We start from the raw sequence: 17,949 nt of genomic DNA, 5'->3' as shown, positions 1-17,949 counted from the left end.
TAAGCTGTTGTGGAAAGCCCATGTCCAGGATCTTGTTCAGAAACTAAATGCTGCTTTATTTACATTAGAACAGTACCTGAAATAAGTGACAGTTCAACATGAAAAGTAGTCTACTTCGCATACTTTTCATATACTTATGTTGTATGGTATTATTTTTTGGGGTAATTCTTCTGATTCAAAAAGGGTATTTTTGGCTTGAAAATGGGCTGTTCGAGATATATGTGGTGTAAGTTCGAGAACCTCTTGTCGACCTTTATTCATTAGTCTGGGAATTCTGACATTGCCCTCACAGTATATATTTTCTTTAATGTCGTTTGTTGTTAGCAATATTAGCCTATTCCCAAGAGTTAGCAGCTTTCACTCAGTTAAAATAGGCAGAAATCAAATCTGCATGTGAAATGCACTTCCTTGACTCTTGTGCAGAGAGGAGTGCAGTATTCTGCTGTATCCATTTTCAATAAGCTACCACAAGAACTCAAAAATCTTAGCAGTAGCCCAAATTCTTTTAAGTCTAAACTGAAGAGTTTCCTCATGGCTCATTCCTTCTATTCTGTCGAGGAGCTCCTGGAAGAGCTAAAAAATTAAGCAAATTCCCGTTTTACATTGTTGATTGTCTTTATTTAAACTTGAGACTTATCGCCTGAATATGTTTTTTATATTTCATTTTATCTGTTTCTACTATCGTGTTATAATTCCATGTATTGACTCGTTCCATGACCATGGAGACTTCTCCTTAATTTGGTCCCACAGAACAATAAATAAATAAATAAAATAAATAAATAGTCAAATGACAGACATAGAAGTTATTGGACAGGACATGTTACACAGAGAGGCACTTACCATCCTGGACAACAACTAAGTTCTTACTTATATTGCATAAATGAGAAAAATAGTGCCTCAATGCTCAATTATGACAGAAGTATTCTGAAATGTACTTTTATCAACATTATCGAAGTAACACTACTGTCTGATGCCTAAAATTTTTATAGATTTTTAGTTTCATTAATTAAATGAAAGTGCACGCTGGGTATCTGCAGGGTTCTAACACTTGCTTTGCATTGCATTAGATTTGTAGGCATACCGAATTTGTAAATTCATAGTGCTACAGCAAATCAATTCATATTGATATTTTTTTTTAATAACAGCTCTTGAGAATTTTCCTATAATTCCAGAGAAATGCTTGCTTGTACTTCAGTTGCTTGCAAAATCCATTCTTCATGTGTAGACACCACCATTTTTACGTTTGACATTTTTCACTACTTAATTTCATGTATTTGTCTCCAGACATTGTGCCTTCAAAATTCATCTTCGCAGCTATCAGTAAAGTACAAGACATTTTTCTTCCTCCAATTCCCCGCTCCAGCCCCAGAGACACAAATTTGCATTCACATTCAAAGTTCTGATAACACAGTTAATAAAAAAAAGGGGGAGGTGGTAAATTGTTCTCTTTAGTTGAATCTTTAATCTCAGTGAAAAGCAATATATGCAAGATGTTTAACTTCTCAAATAAAACAACAGAAGTTACAATCATTCCAACAAAATCCAATTAATCCATGTTCATGGTCACATAATGCTGAAAACAGCATTCAATAAACCTATTTTTTACTGTAATTTGTTAACAGTTACTGCTTCAACTTTGAATGTGAGTGCAACTTTGTGTCTATGGGGTAGGGGTGGGGAACTGGAGGAATAAAAATGTCTTGTACCTTACTTATAGCTATGAAGATGAAATTCTGAAGGCACTGTGTCTGTGGATGAATATAAGAAATTAAGTTGTGTAGAATGTGAAATATGACAGTGTATACAAAAGAAGAATGGACTGCTAAACCACCAACCCCAACCCATGAAAAAAATGAACTATTCTGGCATTGCTTATTTCTTTAATAAAAAAGGGATGTTATTTCTATCCATGCTTTTCGATTTCTATCCGTGCTTTTCAATGAAAGCAATGTTGCACAATCACCAATACTTTCCAAGTGATGGATAGTCCAGTTTTGCTGTTACCCAGTAAACAAAGATGTGTACTGTGTAACACTGTGAACAGTCATTCCATCCTCATCATCAGATGTCTGTTCATCTGATTTATGTCTTAATCCAATGGTTTCATACTTTGTACAATGCCAACATTCTCCCTGTCAAATGGTTACACAGTGGAAGTGATGTTTAGCTTCAAGGATTGGGCTCAGAAAATAAATGCAACAACCCATCTGGCTCACAAATGGTGGAAGCCAACAGGCTAGTAAAAATATCATAAAAATGCACTACCTCTTGCTCTTTTCCTTATAAATGAGAATAGTGCTTGATAATTTATGTTAAATTGTTCAGCCAGTTTTCCACTAGATAAATAAGAATATCAAGCAAAGAATTCAGCCACAGAAGAGAAAGTGATATCTGGACATTCAATCATCTGATGACTGGCATGAAATATTTTAAATTGATTATAGTACACTAAAACAGATAAATGTATGTGGCTTATATAACCATTACATAAGTGTATAACCAGGAACGAACAGAGCCAACAGCATGTATCAATCTGTATTTTATTCTAGACCTAACTAGATTTCAGCTTCAGTGTAACCATCTTCAGTGCGTCTAGTGTCCTATTGGTGCAGAAAGGTTATATCGCACATGGAGTTAAAACAATCAATGAATTAAGCCTTGTGTGTGTGTGTGTGTGTGTGTGTGTGTGTGTGTGTGTGTGTGTGTGTGTGAGAGAGAGAGAGAGAGAGAGAGAGAGAGAGAGAGATCAATAACATTTAATAATTATTAACTGGAATACATCCAACAAATAACTGAGGATGTAGGTTGCAACTGCTATTCTGAGATGCTCATGTTTGAAGTTGCTCACTGAACAATGATCACAGTTATGACTGCACCGTTTTCAAATTACAGGTAAATGTCTTAATGTCTACTTCAGTGCCGAGGTCAGGCATCCCAATGTCACTTTACAATGTTTTTGTGCAAAATGTGTATCTGTGTATAGTATGTGACTGTTTAAAAGTGCATCACACAATATGAAATTTTAAGAACTGTTATAAGGTTACATTCTCAATGGGATCAGAGAGCACATTCCACGCAAATGATTATTAACTGTTATCACATGAAGAATGGACAGCTGATGTGCCTAGATTAATTACAGTTTTGTTTATCAATATGATAGGCCTTCTCCTCCCCCCACCACCCTGCCCCACATTCTCTTTCTTTTATTTTCTTCCATTCATTACGAGGGAGAGGAGAAAGAAATGTTGATCTTAGTTTATATCAATATTTCAGTAAAAAAGATATACTTGTGTTTATGTGACATATGCTCAACAAATTTACTGCCTGTGCGAGGAAATTAAAATATTGCATTCTCTGAAAATATGTTTAAAATCTTTCTCTTTTCCTACTGAAAAAGTACTCGTTTTCACATGTACAACTCCACAGGCACCCAAACACAACTATCATGGCTGCATCAACATTGATTACTGAGAGCAGTTGCTGGGTGGATTGACGAGGGGAGGGTTTAAGGAAAGGAAGACAAGGCAAGAAATGGGTAGTACAAGGCAGGAGTGGGGGGAGGGGGAGGGGGGGGGCGGGAGAGAGAGAGAGAGAGAGAGAGAGAGAGAGAGAGAGAGAGAGAGAGAGAGAGTGAGAGAGTGTTACCATGCCATGGCAAGTGAGGAATAGTTTAGTGCTGGGAGAAGGCAGTACGTGGTTTGGACACGGAAGGAGTGGTGTGAACAATGACAGAGAATGGGAAAGATAGCTGATAAATAGCATGGCTGCTTTCACATTTGACCCTGCCTTTTTATAAGTATGAAATTCCTGTGACTGGGCTGCAAAAGCCAGACTGCATGCACACATCTGCAAACAAGGCTGCTATAGTACTTAAACATAATCCAATGATAGCACAATATGAGTAAATAAACTTGAATATAACAACTGTATATTATAAATGCCTGCAAATGGAAGCAGTGACTTCAATATTCAGAACTTAATTATGAACAAACACACAACAAACAAATATTGGATAAAACCTGCATCCAATCTGATGTTTTCATAGAAAGCTCACTAATATATACCATTTCGTTATTTAATTTTCTACATGCTGCAAGAAAATATAATTGCTCCTTCTGTATTGATGCCTTGTTGCAAAGAATAAATCTTAAACCATATTTGATTCATTTTAGAAACATCACAATTACATTGCATTCATGAAGAAAATATGTCTTTTCTTTTTTGAAACCCAACAACACCCAATAACGACAACTTACCATCATCAGATATGTCACTTGCAGTGGGATGTTCAGTCAAGTGAGTTTCATGTAACGAATCCAGAGAACCACAACGAAGAGATGTAAGGGGCTGAGATAGCTCCACCTGCAGCAGAAAAGATGAGTTGCTACACAGAAAGTTGAGTACTTCACATGTATTATGTTATAAATTGCATACATCATTCCAAACTCATCATATACATTTTTCGACATATTTCCAGGAAAACAGAATACTTCTTATCAAAGTTTCTGTGCAAAACACAGATTGATACATATGAAAAAAGATGTAACTGAACAACAAGTGAATGAGTTATGATAAGGGATACATGTACCAAAAGCCACACATCTATAAATAAAAAACTTGAAATTCTCATTTTAAAATATATTTTATGCTGCTCTTAAAAATATGACTGCACCACATCCAATTTTAGATTACAGTCATTGTGCTGCAACTTTTCAGCTTAAACTCACAAGCAATAACTACCTATTTTTGATATTGGTAGAGGAAATACACGAACTTTTAAGAGAAATGTTCATATGGTATGCAAAGTGGAGTAACCACCTTTGAACATTTTTCACAGAGAGAAGCAAACAACAAATAAAATATGATCAATCCAGTAATTACCCTGCATGAAATTCACTAGTTTTCAAATAGATACAAGGTGAGTCAGAATAAAGAGTGATTTTGAGAAGTGCATGAATTGTGCTATGTCATTGGGACATAGGTGGGCATATCTGTTTGCCACATTACACATCCATTACTGTTTGGCACCTAACAACCAAGCAATTGGTTCCCCGGCACCAAATGCACAGTGTAAAAGAATTTTATAAGAACCATAATCCTTGTGAACCTATGCATGACGCTTCCTGTAACTATTTAACATTCATCATTGTTTACTGATTCTGTCTACATGAGTAATTAAAACATGGGTTCAGAACTTTTGAAGAGCTTTCAAGTTCAAGAAAGATACTTGGAAAACTAAAAACTGTGCACAAACTTTCAAACAGAGTGTAAAAAGAGACGGAAATGTTGACAGAAACTTAGCATATATTTGTGGACTTACAGGAATGTTTGCTCCAAAATTTGCTTAGTACAAAGTTGAGGAAATATTGTTTCAAAAGGACAGAACAATCACATATGCAGTCTTAGTAAGCATCAACATTTTTAATGTCATATCTCATGAACCATGGGCCTTGCCATTTGTGAGGTGGTTTGCATGCCTCAGTGATACATATAGCCATACCACAGGTGCAACCACAACAGAAGATGTGTTGAGGGGCCAGGCAAACATGTGGTTCCTGAAGAGGGACAGCGGTCTTTTCGGTAACTGCAGGTGCAACAGTCTGCATGATTGAATGACCTGGCCTTGTAACATCAACACAAACTGCCTTGCTGTGCTAGTACTACAAATGGCTGAAAACAAGGGGAAACTAAAGCCATAATTTTTTTTAAAAGGCATGCAGCTCTACTGCGCGGTCACATGATAATGACATACTCTTGGGTAAATTATTCCGGAGGTAAAATACTAACCCATTGGATCTCCACGTGGGGACTACTCAGAAGGATATCATTATGAGGAGAAGCAAAACTGCTATACTGTGTACTGGAGTGTGGAATGTAAAATCCGTTAATTGGGCAGGCAGGTTAGAACATTTAAATTGCGAAATTGAAGCTACATATTGGGAATCGGTGAAGTTTATGGCAGGAGGAATAGAACTTCTGATCAGGTGAATACAGGGTTACAGTTACAAAATCAAATAGATGTAACACAGGAGTAGGTTTAATAAAAAATAAGGAACCAGGAATGCAATTAAACTACTATGAACAGCACAGTGAATGCATTATTGTAATCAAAATAGACACGAAGCCTACATCTCCGTTGCAATAGCTACAATGGTAAGCTGAATCACAGCATCTTAGGTTTGTCGTTATAGCAAAGAAACAAGTAGTCAGGAAATAATGAAATATGCTTGTAAATAGAACAAGGTTGTACCTCTAAACTGTGCCAAAGGAAATTTTTCTCTTAATTATGGTCCAATTTTTATTTGTCCTTAAAGATGACACTCACTGAAAAAGCTAGAGAATGCGTGGTTTATCTTAAATATTACTGCTTATGTCACTCCATTTTAACCAAGATGTAATATTCCTACACTAAATAAAAGTACACATTTTCATGATTCTGGCAAGGTATAATATATCAATGATATCGTAATGCAATGTGGCAAGAATATGAGCTCAAAATCAGGGGGTCAATCAGTAGGAAATGGATAACAGAAAGCAGTAGTAGTACCAAATCAGTCTTAGCAAAGGCATTAAGACCAGAGCAACAACTGTGTAAGCTGCGACAGAGCCATGAGAAAAAAATTTGCACATAAAACTGAGACCACCAGTGCCAATTGCATCTAGAAGATTTCAAGGACTTGAATAAAAAAATTACAACAAAACCGTGTACAGAATACATGCAAGTATAATATGGAGTACATATACTGATCATGTCTAGAAGGTCCTACCAGTAGTTAATACATGAAAGTCTACAATTTAAGGAACGAGTTAGCATGAGCAACAATCAACCGGTAGGGTATTGTTCTCTCTCTCTCTCTCTCTCTCTCTCTCTCTCTCTCTCTCTCTCTCTCTCTTTCTTTTCTGCTGAAATAAGTAAATAATGTATTGATTATCATGTTAAATAATTATTATTACAATTGGCATAAAGATAGGGATTATCACTCTTGAGATTGGCATCAGTCACTTTGGTTGGAGTAGCTGGATTGCTGTTTTTAACAAGATCACAGCTTTGGAACTGTAAATGCAATAAATCTGTGTGGTGTGTCATTTGGAACGATGAAACCTCATTTATATATTTGTAAAGACTGTCTTATGATACATTAAAATTAACAGACATACACACCATTCTTATACATAATTTGCCTGAGAGCTGTATGTTCTGAAAATGCACACATACCGAGAGCAACATTACAATTAGGACACAACCACGATGTATCTTTTTGGCACATTTTTCCCTTGTGACTCTTATTGACAGATGAAAGTAGTATGAATGCAACACCAAGCAGCAACATAAAAGGTGCCGTATGTGAGTACAGATAAGGTCAGAATTTTAAAACTATGGCACAATTGAAAGACCTTTCCTTGTACTGACTACTAGTTACAGATAGAGGGGAGGAAGTACAGTGGCAGCTATGAATTTTTACGCACTGCATGAGCAATACTGGGGCACTGGTCATCTGGCTAATTGTCATTCCATGAGTCCTACTTGAGTTCCAACTTGAATGCCTTAACTTACACTAAAATAAAGGACTTGTTTGAGTGAAATATGAAAATATTTATGCAGGTTAAAAAGGAACCATTTCCATTGTTTTAGGGATGTCAGGAGCTCCGCTATTCTAGTGTTAAGCCCAAATTCAGGGATCAGCTACAAGAATGCGAGTGCTTGAAAGATCGTCATCCTACCAGAGATATTTTTAAGAATTTGCTATTTTTTTCATATATCACACACACTTTTTCTTTTAAGGCTTAAGGCTTTCTGTTCTTTGAAATGGAGAAACTGATACGCGCGTGTGCAGGGTAGGAAGAGAGGGTGAATGACGTGCTTCAAATTGTGGTTTTATTCTGCCTCACTCACTTCCCACTTTTTACATGTACTGCACAAATAGAACTTACATTCTCCTTTTCAGTCTTTAGTCTCTTGAGCATGCTATTAATAACACCTTTCTGAGAAACCTCCTCAAGTGCCTGCAGGTTCTCTGCAGAGCTGCCGCGTCTCAATAAGTTTCGAGGCTGGCTGAAACAAAACAAAAACAGAAATTTTCTTCAGACTAGCAAAGTCAAAAACAGCTGTATGGGTTGCGACGAAAACAAACAATGATAAGAGAGAGAGCCAGCACAGAATTACATATGGAAAACATTTCATGCAAGTGAAATTACAAACTAATTAAACAAAATTATGCATTAAAGGGTCAGTTACACAACAACAAGAGGAGTGTGCAAATAAAGCAACTGTGCTGCGGTCCTGAAATTTTAATTAGAAGTGGGTGGAGAAGTTGGAGGGAGGAGGAGGAGATTAGTGTTTAACGTCCCGTCAACAACGAGGTCATTAGAGACGGAGCGCAAGCTCGGGTGAGGGAAGGATGGGGAAGGAAATCAGCCGTGCCCTTTCAAAGGAACCATCCCAGCATTTGCCTGAAGCGATTTAGGGAAATCACGGAAAACCTAAATCAGGATGGCCGGAGACGGGATTGAACCGTCGCCTCCCGAATGTGAGTCCAGTGTGCCAACCACTGCGCCACCTTGCTCGGTTGGAGAAATTGGGGAGAAGGGAGGGGGAAGAGACAAAAACATTTTGTGTATGAAATAGTGAAGGAAACAACTGAATGAAAAAAAAATTGATTCATTCAGTTGTTGGAAAACAACAGACTGGTTCTGTTGTAGTTTTATGTATCGGTTGAATTATTCATTCATTCTTTTAAGTGAAACTAATCTATGAGAGTAACCAAACAAAAACAATCGTTCTACTGGTTAGATTACACACTCATTCTTTTGATGAAACCAGTCTGTGGGAGTGAGTCAGTTGGTTGTTGTTTCACACGTCAGTTGGATTACAACCCCCCCCCCCCCCCCCCTTTCACCCCGAGTGAAGCAGTTTGTGAGAGCAACCAAGTGAAAACATCTGAGAGCAGTGTAGTTTTGCACACTGACTGAATAAGTCAGAATTCATTCTTTCTTTTCAAGCTAGTAGTTTTTCTGTAGGCTGAACCATGTGTTCATTCTTTCAATTGAAACCACTCTTTGATGTTTTAGCTGACTGAGCTATCCCTTCATTTTATGAGAGAAGCCAGCCTCCAGAACTTTCATTAGTTGAACTAAAGCAGCACTACATCATACCATCAGATGGTAGGGTCCCTCCACCCTCCTGGAGTAAGTGAAGTCATATCTCAGGGGGTATGCCAAAGTTAAAATAAGCACCATATATGTTCATTTAATTATATACAAAATGGAGTAATTTTTCTTTTCGTCATTTAAAACCGATTTATATATTGTGGATTAAGTTGCTCCATGTTCCATTAATGCTGACCGCCAGACAAAAATTTCAAAAACCTCGGACATCAAGGTCAAAATGGCTTATTTTCCTTGACATGCACAGTCTGCAGACATTAAGCTGATGGTTATGATGTGCCACTGGGAGTGGGGATATGAGAAGAGGAATGTTTCAATGCTTGAGTTTCAGCGTTGACAATGCCAGAGGGCGCGTGCCTCCTACCAATCAGCAGATATAAATTACGCACGAGAGTAACAAGGGTTTGTGAAAGTGCAGTATATAGACATTCATTTTCAAATGTAGTGCTCATTTGCAGTAAGGAATATGAATGTAAATTCGGTCAGTTTTAATACAGCTTGATGAGTAGAAGGCAAATGACATTTAAAATATTCTGTTGTCTGGCGGGTAAGGTGGCATCATGGTGTATGCGATCATTGATTTCGGTGGCTTCTCATTGTTTCAATAGAGAAGTATGAAAAATACAGGTTGTTCCAAAATTATCTTTGTAATTTCGATCATATATATTTCAGAAATAGGGAGAGGTAGAAATGTGCAATTTGTGGGATGATGTTGATACACACCTAAGGTTCTGGTATCCACTTAGCAGAGTTCATTGTGTTAAGGTGACCATATTTTAATGATCCAACTTCAGGATGTATTAAAAATTTTGATATTGCAAAAATGTCTTAATTAAATGTAATAAATGCAAACTACCACTTTAATTTGTTTCAATAAATAAACTAATTTACATGTTATTAGTACCTTCTAAAGATGAAGGATTGCGAGCAGATATACAGTATTTATCAGTGCTGTAAATTTTCTTCAGCATGTCTCTATTCTTCAACATCATATGAAAACCCTCAACTCAAGTTTCATAATGATTCACTCTACTCACTATAATTGCTTTCATAGTTTCTATAATAAACTGTGTTTTGTTGCAGCTTCACACTTTACTCATGTGGAAAAATACCCTTCCAGTAGCAGCATAATAATACAGCTGAAATTAACATCTAATATGGGGTGAATGGTTTCTTAACTGTTAAGTATGGAACTAACAAGTGTCCTCCGTAACTACAGAAAAAAGTGCTAGAAAAATTGTAACAGTCACAAAAAAGGGGAAGGGGGGTGGTGGTCACCTTCAATGCTTGTGCCATCTGTAGCACATGGGATATCTAGACAATATTTCAGTTCCATGTCCAGCCTAGCATGTTAGCGTTAGCATGTGCTGTTGCTACTCTGATGCAAGCTCATAGTTTCTGCAGATCCTGGCAAAGAAAACAATGTAATGGGGGTCTGCATGACCTGGGTGTGGTACCTGGTCTGTAACAACTATTCCGCGCACTGTACCATCTGCTGGGGGTGACCAACCGATAAGTAACACCTTTCTAACTATTCCTGTTTCTGAAATATATGTGATCAAAATTGTAAAGATCCTATACGTGTTTACGAGCATCTAAGCATTCTTGCCTCTGGGTTTTTAATAACTAAAATGAAGAAACTGCTTATGGACCAGAGCTCATTTAATGAATTTTAACTAAGGTTTATTATGATCTATTTACTTCCATCAATCTAATTTCCCCAGATAATTGTATAAAAATTCCTCCAGTAAACCTCTTGATGCCTTCAGAGCCAAGTACAATTCAGGGAAACCCAATTTGCAAAATTATAACTTTCCCCCATGCTAATTAACTGAAATTTATCTGTGCTCATAGTAACATCATGCCAGTATGCTCACAGTTTATTTGGACAAGGGTAAAAGATGTTATAATGTAATACAACTGAGTAATTTTAAGATATTATTTCAAAAGTGTGTGTGTGTGTGTGTGTGTGTGTGTGTGTGTGTGTGTGTGTGTGTGTGTGTGCGCCATGTGGCAGGCTTGCGAAGATGAGAGCCATCTTGGTTTGATACCCTGTCACTTCAAATCGTTTGCGCCATCCAGCCTGAGTGTAGTTTTTTTACGCATTTTCTTCACGCTCATCTAGGCGAATGCTGAGCTGGTTAACCATTTTGACTACCTCTGAGGTAACCTTTGTTTGCATTTACTGTGTTTTAAGATGCTGTAGAGTTTGAAATTTATATGTGTATTTTGTTTGTTTGTACCGCTTAAATGGAAACAAATCATACTGCAAATGATTCTGATGTGTCAAAAGCCTGATGAAAACAGGTGAGCCTTAACTATTACATAAATACAACAATACCAGAGAACAAAAGTTGCTACTCACCATACAGTGGAGATGATGAGTTGCAATAGGCGCAACAAAAAGAATCGCACAATTGTAGCTTTTGGCCATAAAGGCCTCAAATGCAACTTGCACACACGTCTGCAGTCTCAGAGAACTGAAACCAGTGTGTCTACTGCTGACAAAGGCCTTTATGGCCGAAAGCTACAATTGTGTGATTCTTTTTGTTGTGCCTATCGCAACTCAGCATCTTTGCTGTATGGTGAGTAGCAACTTTCCTTCTCTGGTATTGTTACATTCCATCCTGATTTTCCATTGTTTGATTATTACATAAATATATGTATATATTAAGGGAAGAAACCATATACCTGAGTAAGACGTGATCCTCAAGATAAATCCAATGTGATATATGAGGCGTGTTTTTTAAGTAAGTACCATTTCGAAATAAAAAAAAAAAAGACGTGCTAAGATATCTCAATAATTTTATTTTTACATGAAAGCCTGTACCTTAATCTACACAATTATTGAGATATCTGAACAAACAGACAAGAAACAAACTTAACAAAAAGTGTGTGTTCATTTATGTTCATATAAATTTACAGTGCAGCACCAGATATTAAACTTTTAAAAACAACCAATACGATATTAAACTTTTAAAAACAACCAATAATTGATATCTAATGCCACAAATACGAAAATTCATATTTAACTAAGTAAATGCCCCCATTTTGAAAATACTTTATCTTTAAAAATATACATTTTATTCGTGTTTTCTTGAAACGAGATACTTTACCTGTCCCTAAAAAAAACTGTCAATCCTACTCATGGTTCATGTATAACTGAAAAGGCCAAAAAATTATATAAATAATATCACTTAAACCCAGAGTAAAAACACTCGTATGACATCTGCAACCAACAGACTTGGGTCAGTCAGTTGTCTCACACTGAATGAAACCACTCAAACCCTGTCAGTGAGTAAGAACACTTGTATAATGGTCACAAATGACAGACATCACTTGTCTTGTATTGAGTGAAACCACATGAACCTAGTGAATGAGTGAAGACATTAATTTTAGCTAACATGGGCGCAGTTTCATTTGGTTCTTTCATTCAACTGAAAAACTGACTGCATGAAGAAACAACTGAATGACCCATCAGTTGTTAAAAAGAGTCAACTGTCCCATCATTAGTATGAAACAGTACATCTCAATAACAGAAAAACCTGACTCCAATAAAAATAATGGTGTGAGATATGACAACCACTCAGTCTATGAAAAAAGAATTATAATTTATTTTGACTTTTGCTAACCAATGCAATTTTTTCAATCTAAACCAAAGTTGTGCAGGGTACAGAAATCACTCCTCAGTAGAAATGCAAGTATTTTAATGTAATGTCTTGGGTGAAACATATAACAAACATATTATTTCAAGTCCATCCCACTATGGACAATAAAGTTTAACACACAAAGTTACAGAGGAGATGAAAAATAATTACCTTTCATTCAGTTTCCTGCTGTGAGACCCAGAAGCTTCTGGTTTGTGTGAGGTGTCATTACTGAGCATTTTATGGTGAAGATCAGTTGTACTTTTATTTGAAGGAACTGTAGAGCCTGTCTCCTTGCTATTATTCCTTTCTGCTGTGAGGGCTCCATGAAGTGCTTGCTGCTGCATTATTGTGTTGGTTAAAAATGCAGCTGCTGGTGATGCTTTGTGTATCTGACTTGTTGTAGATGGCACTGAGGTATCACTCTTTTTAATTTTGTTTGTGATATCTAAAAAAATATAGATCATCTTAACCAATAAAAAAGTAAATAAATTAATAATTCAGTATGATTACCGTGTTTACCTGCTGTTTTTCCAAACACGCATCAATATTCATAATTTCCACCTATATAAAAATAAGAGTGCCAATTTCAGATTTGAAATCTGTCTTTTGCAAACATAAGCTGACATAGCGATTATTTTAATAGAAAAAATCCCTGATTTAGGTGTCATTTTTGTTGGTCATTGAATACATTCAAGATGGTGCCCGGGTCTCACTCAGGCACTGCCATAGTCAGTACCCATGTGAGATTTGGGCAGTCTCAAAATGGATCACTCACAAGAATAAAATCACTTTCATCATTATTGTCAGAATCACTTGAAAACACTGCTTCTTTACAGTTCTAATATGTCACTATCACTGGAATCATTTTCAGAACCATAAAAACAGTCATTCACACAGTTATCCAGGTCATAATTCTCACTAGGAACATCTGAATAATCACCACCAAAAACCTCCAAAAGTATTTCAAAGTTCATTCATTTCCTTCCATTTTCTGAATAGGGTCATCTCTAAAACGAGGAGGAACTTCAAGACGACAACAGTAACTATTTGAAGTATCAAAATACAATCAAAACATTAACTAAGCACAGAGTATATGAAGGCAATCAAGTTTGATACATTGACTACTGGGCAAACTTGTAAGTAGATGAAGTAGTTACAATATACCACAGCGAACAGTATATAGAAAACACAAGTTATCTTGAGATTCGTCTATAATGTACAGATCATCATCATCATCATCATCATCATCATCATCATAAAGCTGTTTTTTCAGACACAGAAGATTGCAGAATAATCTACATTGTGAACATAAATTATAATAAATGAAAAACACTAGTTTGTGTTTGTTCTACAATATACTGTAGAATGCAAGCAAACTAGTGCTTTTCATTTATTAAAACGTTGTTCTACCAAGAACAAACGGAAGATTAGTTAACAACATAAATGTATTTTTCAATTATGTATAAAATATGGAAAACAAAGAGTAAATGACCATTTTAAATTCTTACCAAATAGTATTGATGGGAAAAACTGAAAAAGTTCAAAGAAAGACAGCTCTTTTTGTGTTGACATCAAGTAGGGGAGAAAACTTCATGGATATGATTTGCCAATTGCAGTGACAATCATTACAACAATGTCTTTTTTATTGTTCAGATCATTTCATGACATTTCAACTTACATAGTGAGAAATAAGCATTATAATAGAATAAAAGAAATCAGAGCTCGCACAGATTTAGGCGTTCATTTTTCCCAGAACAGTAAAATGGTAGACAAATAGTTTGAAAGTGGTTCTATCAACACTCTACCAAACACTGAAGTGTGAATTGCTGAGTAATCCTGCATTTACAGATATTGATGAAACAACTATTGGGAGATGTGGATGCGTATGTTTTAAATTTCATTGTTTATGAATAATCACTTATCTAAATACTTTTACTGAAACAACCTTACTCTTTTGGTTCACAAAAGTACATTACTATTATGATATATATAAAAGCTTCAAATATGATTATAATTTGTAAACTGCAAACTGTGGTAAGTACATACTCACAGAGTTCTTGTATTTCACTTCACACAGCCACCAATAAAATAATAACGTAACCTTCAAAATCTTTGCTACTGAAAGGCATGACACATTGAAACTGGGCTCAAACTATTACATCTGTAGCATTTGAACATGTCCATTCACCCAACAGATAGCTGTGCAAGAGCTAAACAATTTACACACAACAGAACGAGTATCTCACATTACTTTCTGTTATTGGAACCATGTTAGATGAAGAGTCATAACTGCCACACCAAGGATATATAAAGAGACTGAATTCAACATAAAGAAGAAATTAAGGGCAGTCAATTTGTAAATGAATTTGCTGCTATAAGTGGACAACAATAAGAAAGTCAACAGTCAATAACCATCACAAGAGTCATATGAGCAATAATGAAGTAAAATATTAACTGAATAATAAGGAGAAGTCAGAGTAAGATAAACATCAGAAGATTTCTAAAATTATTCGACTCGCATAATTATGTGGGAAGGTCCTAAGTCTCATGAGCACTTCTATGAGCGATAGTCATTTGTAACTATTTTGCACTACGTTATTGCTCTTAACACAGAAAGTTACTATATTATGATAATCTGTTGGCACAGTTCAAGAACTGATTGCGCAGAAATTTATCCCAATGATGATAAAAAAGAAAGTGTCAAAAAAGTAAATATTAATTGTGCTCAGAACTCTGGCACCACACTGACTGCATTTCAGCATGTATATTCAACTGTGAATATAGCTTACCACAACTGATGATAACTGAATAAATACAAGCAAAACAAAATAAAAATGGGCAACTAAGTAGGGAAAAACAAATTTCTCGATTTGGATGGTACATAACAGAACCTGCAACAAACTTATTTTTTATTCATATATGATGAATTTTCTTACGATAGTGTACATTCTATTTAATGAAAAGGAAGCATCAGTGCAAGAGATGACAGAAACAATATTGATGGGAAGGGCAGACAGAGAATATCGTTAGAACACATGGAAGGGTTAAAACAAACAAATTCTGAAGGGATGTGCAGAAACATAAAGATCATCTATAAGGATCATCTGCAGAACAAGTTCAATGAACACAGAAATTCATATAATGAAAGAAAAGAGCAATATGTCATCATGCACAACGCAATGCTGTTAGGACTACATGATGATGGTGTAAGATAAGTGCATGTGGACAGCAGAGAGAGAGAGAGAGAGAGAGAGAGAGAGAGAGAGAGAGAGAGAATCATCAGCAGCAGCATACCTGATGGATTGTCTGCAAGAGAATCAAGTGGGTCATCCCCCTCAAGCTCTCGCTTAGCCTGCTGCCATTCTGCTTCTATCCTTCTACGTTCCTTCTCACGTTCCTCTTGCTCATGCCTCTGCCGTGTCAGGTCTCTTTGTAGCATTGCCTTGGTCTCCAATTCAAACCTAGGACAAATCAACATAAACATATAGAAAAAAAATGTAATTCAAAACTGGATTCTGTATGGAAAGGCATCAGGTTATGGCATGAACATGAAAGCGCACTCTCTCTCTCTCTCTCTCTCTCTCTCTCTCACACACACACACACACACACACACACACACACAAATCTACAGAAAAGAATACAACAATTTCAAATGAAGCACATCTGCCGGTTACCTGATAATGCCTTCATGCCCTGCCGGCTAACCACAAAACATCTGAGTGACAAGAGGTTTTAGCCAAATGATCAGAGTAATCAGGGCATCTGTTCTCAAATCACATATCAATGCTTTTCAACTAGTCTTTTCTTTAGCAGAGCCACAGGCAATTTGGTGAGATGTTAGACTATCTGTTACATCACTTAGAGAACCTTCATTTGTACATATAATTACAAGATCCCCAATCATTCACCATTCTTCTCTCTGATACCTAGCTAGTCACAGCCAAAGCAGATTGTCGATAGTCCATAATGCATATGTATTTCATATTCAGAGGGCCATGATTGATGACCATTCTTGAATAGTTAAGAGGGTTCTTTGAAGGAGCATTTTATTTCTGTATAATGAGGTATGACTATTAGTCAAGATGATGCGAACCTCCAAACGAGACAATAATCAGTTCGATTTTTGAAACATAGAACCCTTACTTCATAAATAACATTTCTTCATTACACAGAAATTCAAGTTCTTCATTTTTTAATATGTGGTTGATCATTTATTGAAAACGACTCCACAAAGACTACTACTTCTAGACTGACTCCATCTAAATTTCTGGAGATCCTGTTCTAGGTTGTTTTGATAAATATTTCATTATTTTTAAAGATCAAAACTAAAGGTACAGTACACAACAACAAGTCTGCTTACTTTTTTATAGAGGAAGATTACATAAGGAGAGGCAAGAAAAACAAACGGCATCTGTATGTTTCAAAACTTGCCATATTCCATTGGCCCTTAGATGCAGTTACATTAATGAAAATCGGATTGTTTTATTTCTATCTCACATTTAACTTACAGTAAGAATAAAAAAGACACATTAGTTACTGACAGGACATTCACTATGTTAAACTTCGCTTTACAATATGCAAACTGAAACAGGGAACCACAAACTTTGAAATTTTTCAGATGCATGGTATTAATGCACAACAATGTGATTTTGTTCACAGTGATTAGCTGTCAATATTATATTTCATTAGAAACAAACCTTGGTGACTGTATCACAATGTCAATAACCACAAATAACAAAGCAAAAGAAAACTAAATGAGAATAATAAAAACAATAGTCATACCAGTCATTGGAAAAAAAAAACCCTTAGTTCATCAGTGGTAGCAAGAGAGTAGCTATTTACCTTCGTATTCGTTCTTGAGTTGTAGCTGACAATCCTGAGTAAGTCCATGTTGTTTCGTCATTACTGAAATATTTCCTAATATCAGGATGCATCTTCTCACATATTGGATTAACTGAAAACATTTGAACATAATTCTGCATGAGGACACATGGTACCTAACAATTCCATAAAAATTAGATTTTTTTTTCTAAAGGGAAAATGTAGAACTGTGCAAAAATCAAATCACAACAGTTTGGCAAAGCAATTCAATAAATAAATTGCTGCTGAAGCATATTACATTAATGTATTTAT

The 17,949-nt window shown here is 36.0% G+C and overlaps 1 protein-coding gene across 1 annotated transcript in view; it reads right to left on the bottom strand.

Moving 5' to 3' along the window:
* Positions 1 to 17,949, bottom strand: part of LOC126176497 (uncharacterized) — a 686,449-nt gene that overhangs the window by 28,819 nt on the left and 639,681 nt on the right. Inside the window, exons 27-31 of the mRNA XM_049923651.1 lie at positions 17,659 to 17,770; positions 16,110 to 16,276; positions 12,984 to 13,260; positions 7,933 to 8,053; positions 4,257 to 4,362 (exon numbers count right to left, since the gene is read on the bottom strand). Of these exons, the coding sequence (XP_049779608.1) occupies positions 4,257 to 4,362; positions 7,933 to 8,053; positions 12,984 to 13,260; positions 16,110 to 16,276; positions 17,659 to 17,770 (783 nt within the window). The remainder of the gene's footprint in view (positions 1 to 4,256; positions 4,363 to 7,932; positions 8,054 to 12,983; positions 13,261 to 16,109; positions 16,277 to 17,658; positions 17,771 to 17,949) is intronic.

This window comes from Schistocerca cancellata, chromosome 3 (assembly GCF_023864275.1).
Source record: "Schistocerca cancellata isolate TAMUIC-IGC-003103 chromosome 3, iqSchCanc2.1, whole genome shotgun sequence".
In the NCBI taxonomy this organism is placed as follows: Eukaryota; Metazoa; Arthropoda; class Insecta; order Orthoptera; family Acrididae; genus Schistocerca; species Schistocerca cancellata.
This window is presented reverse-complemented; position numbering and strand designations above follow the sequence as displayed.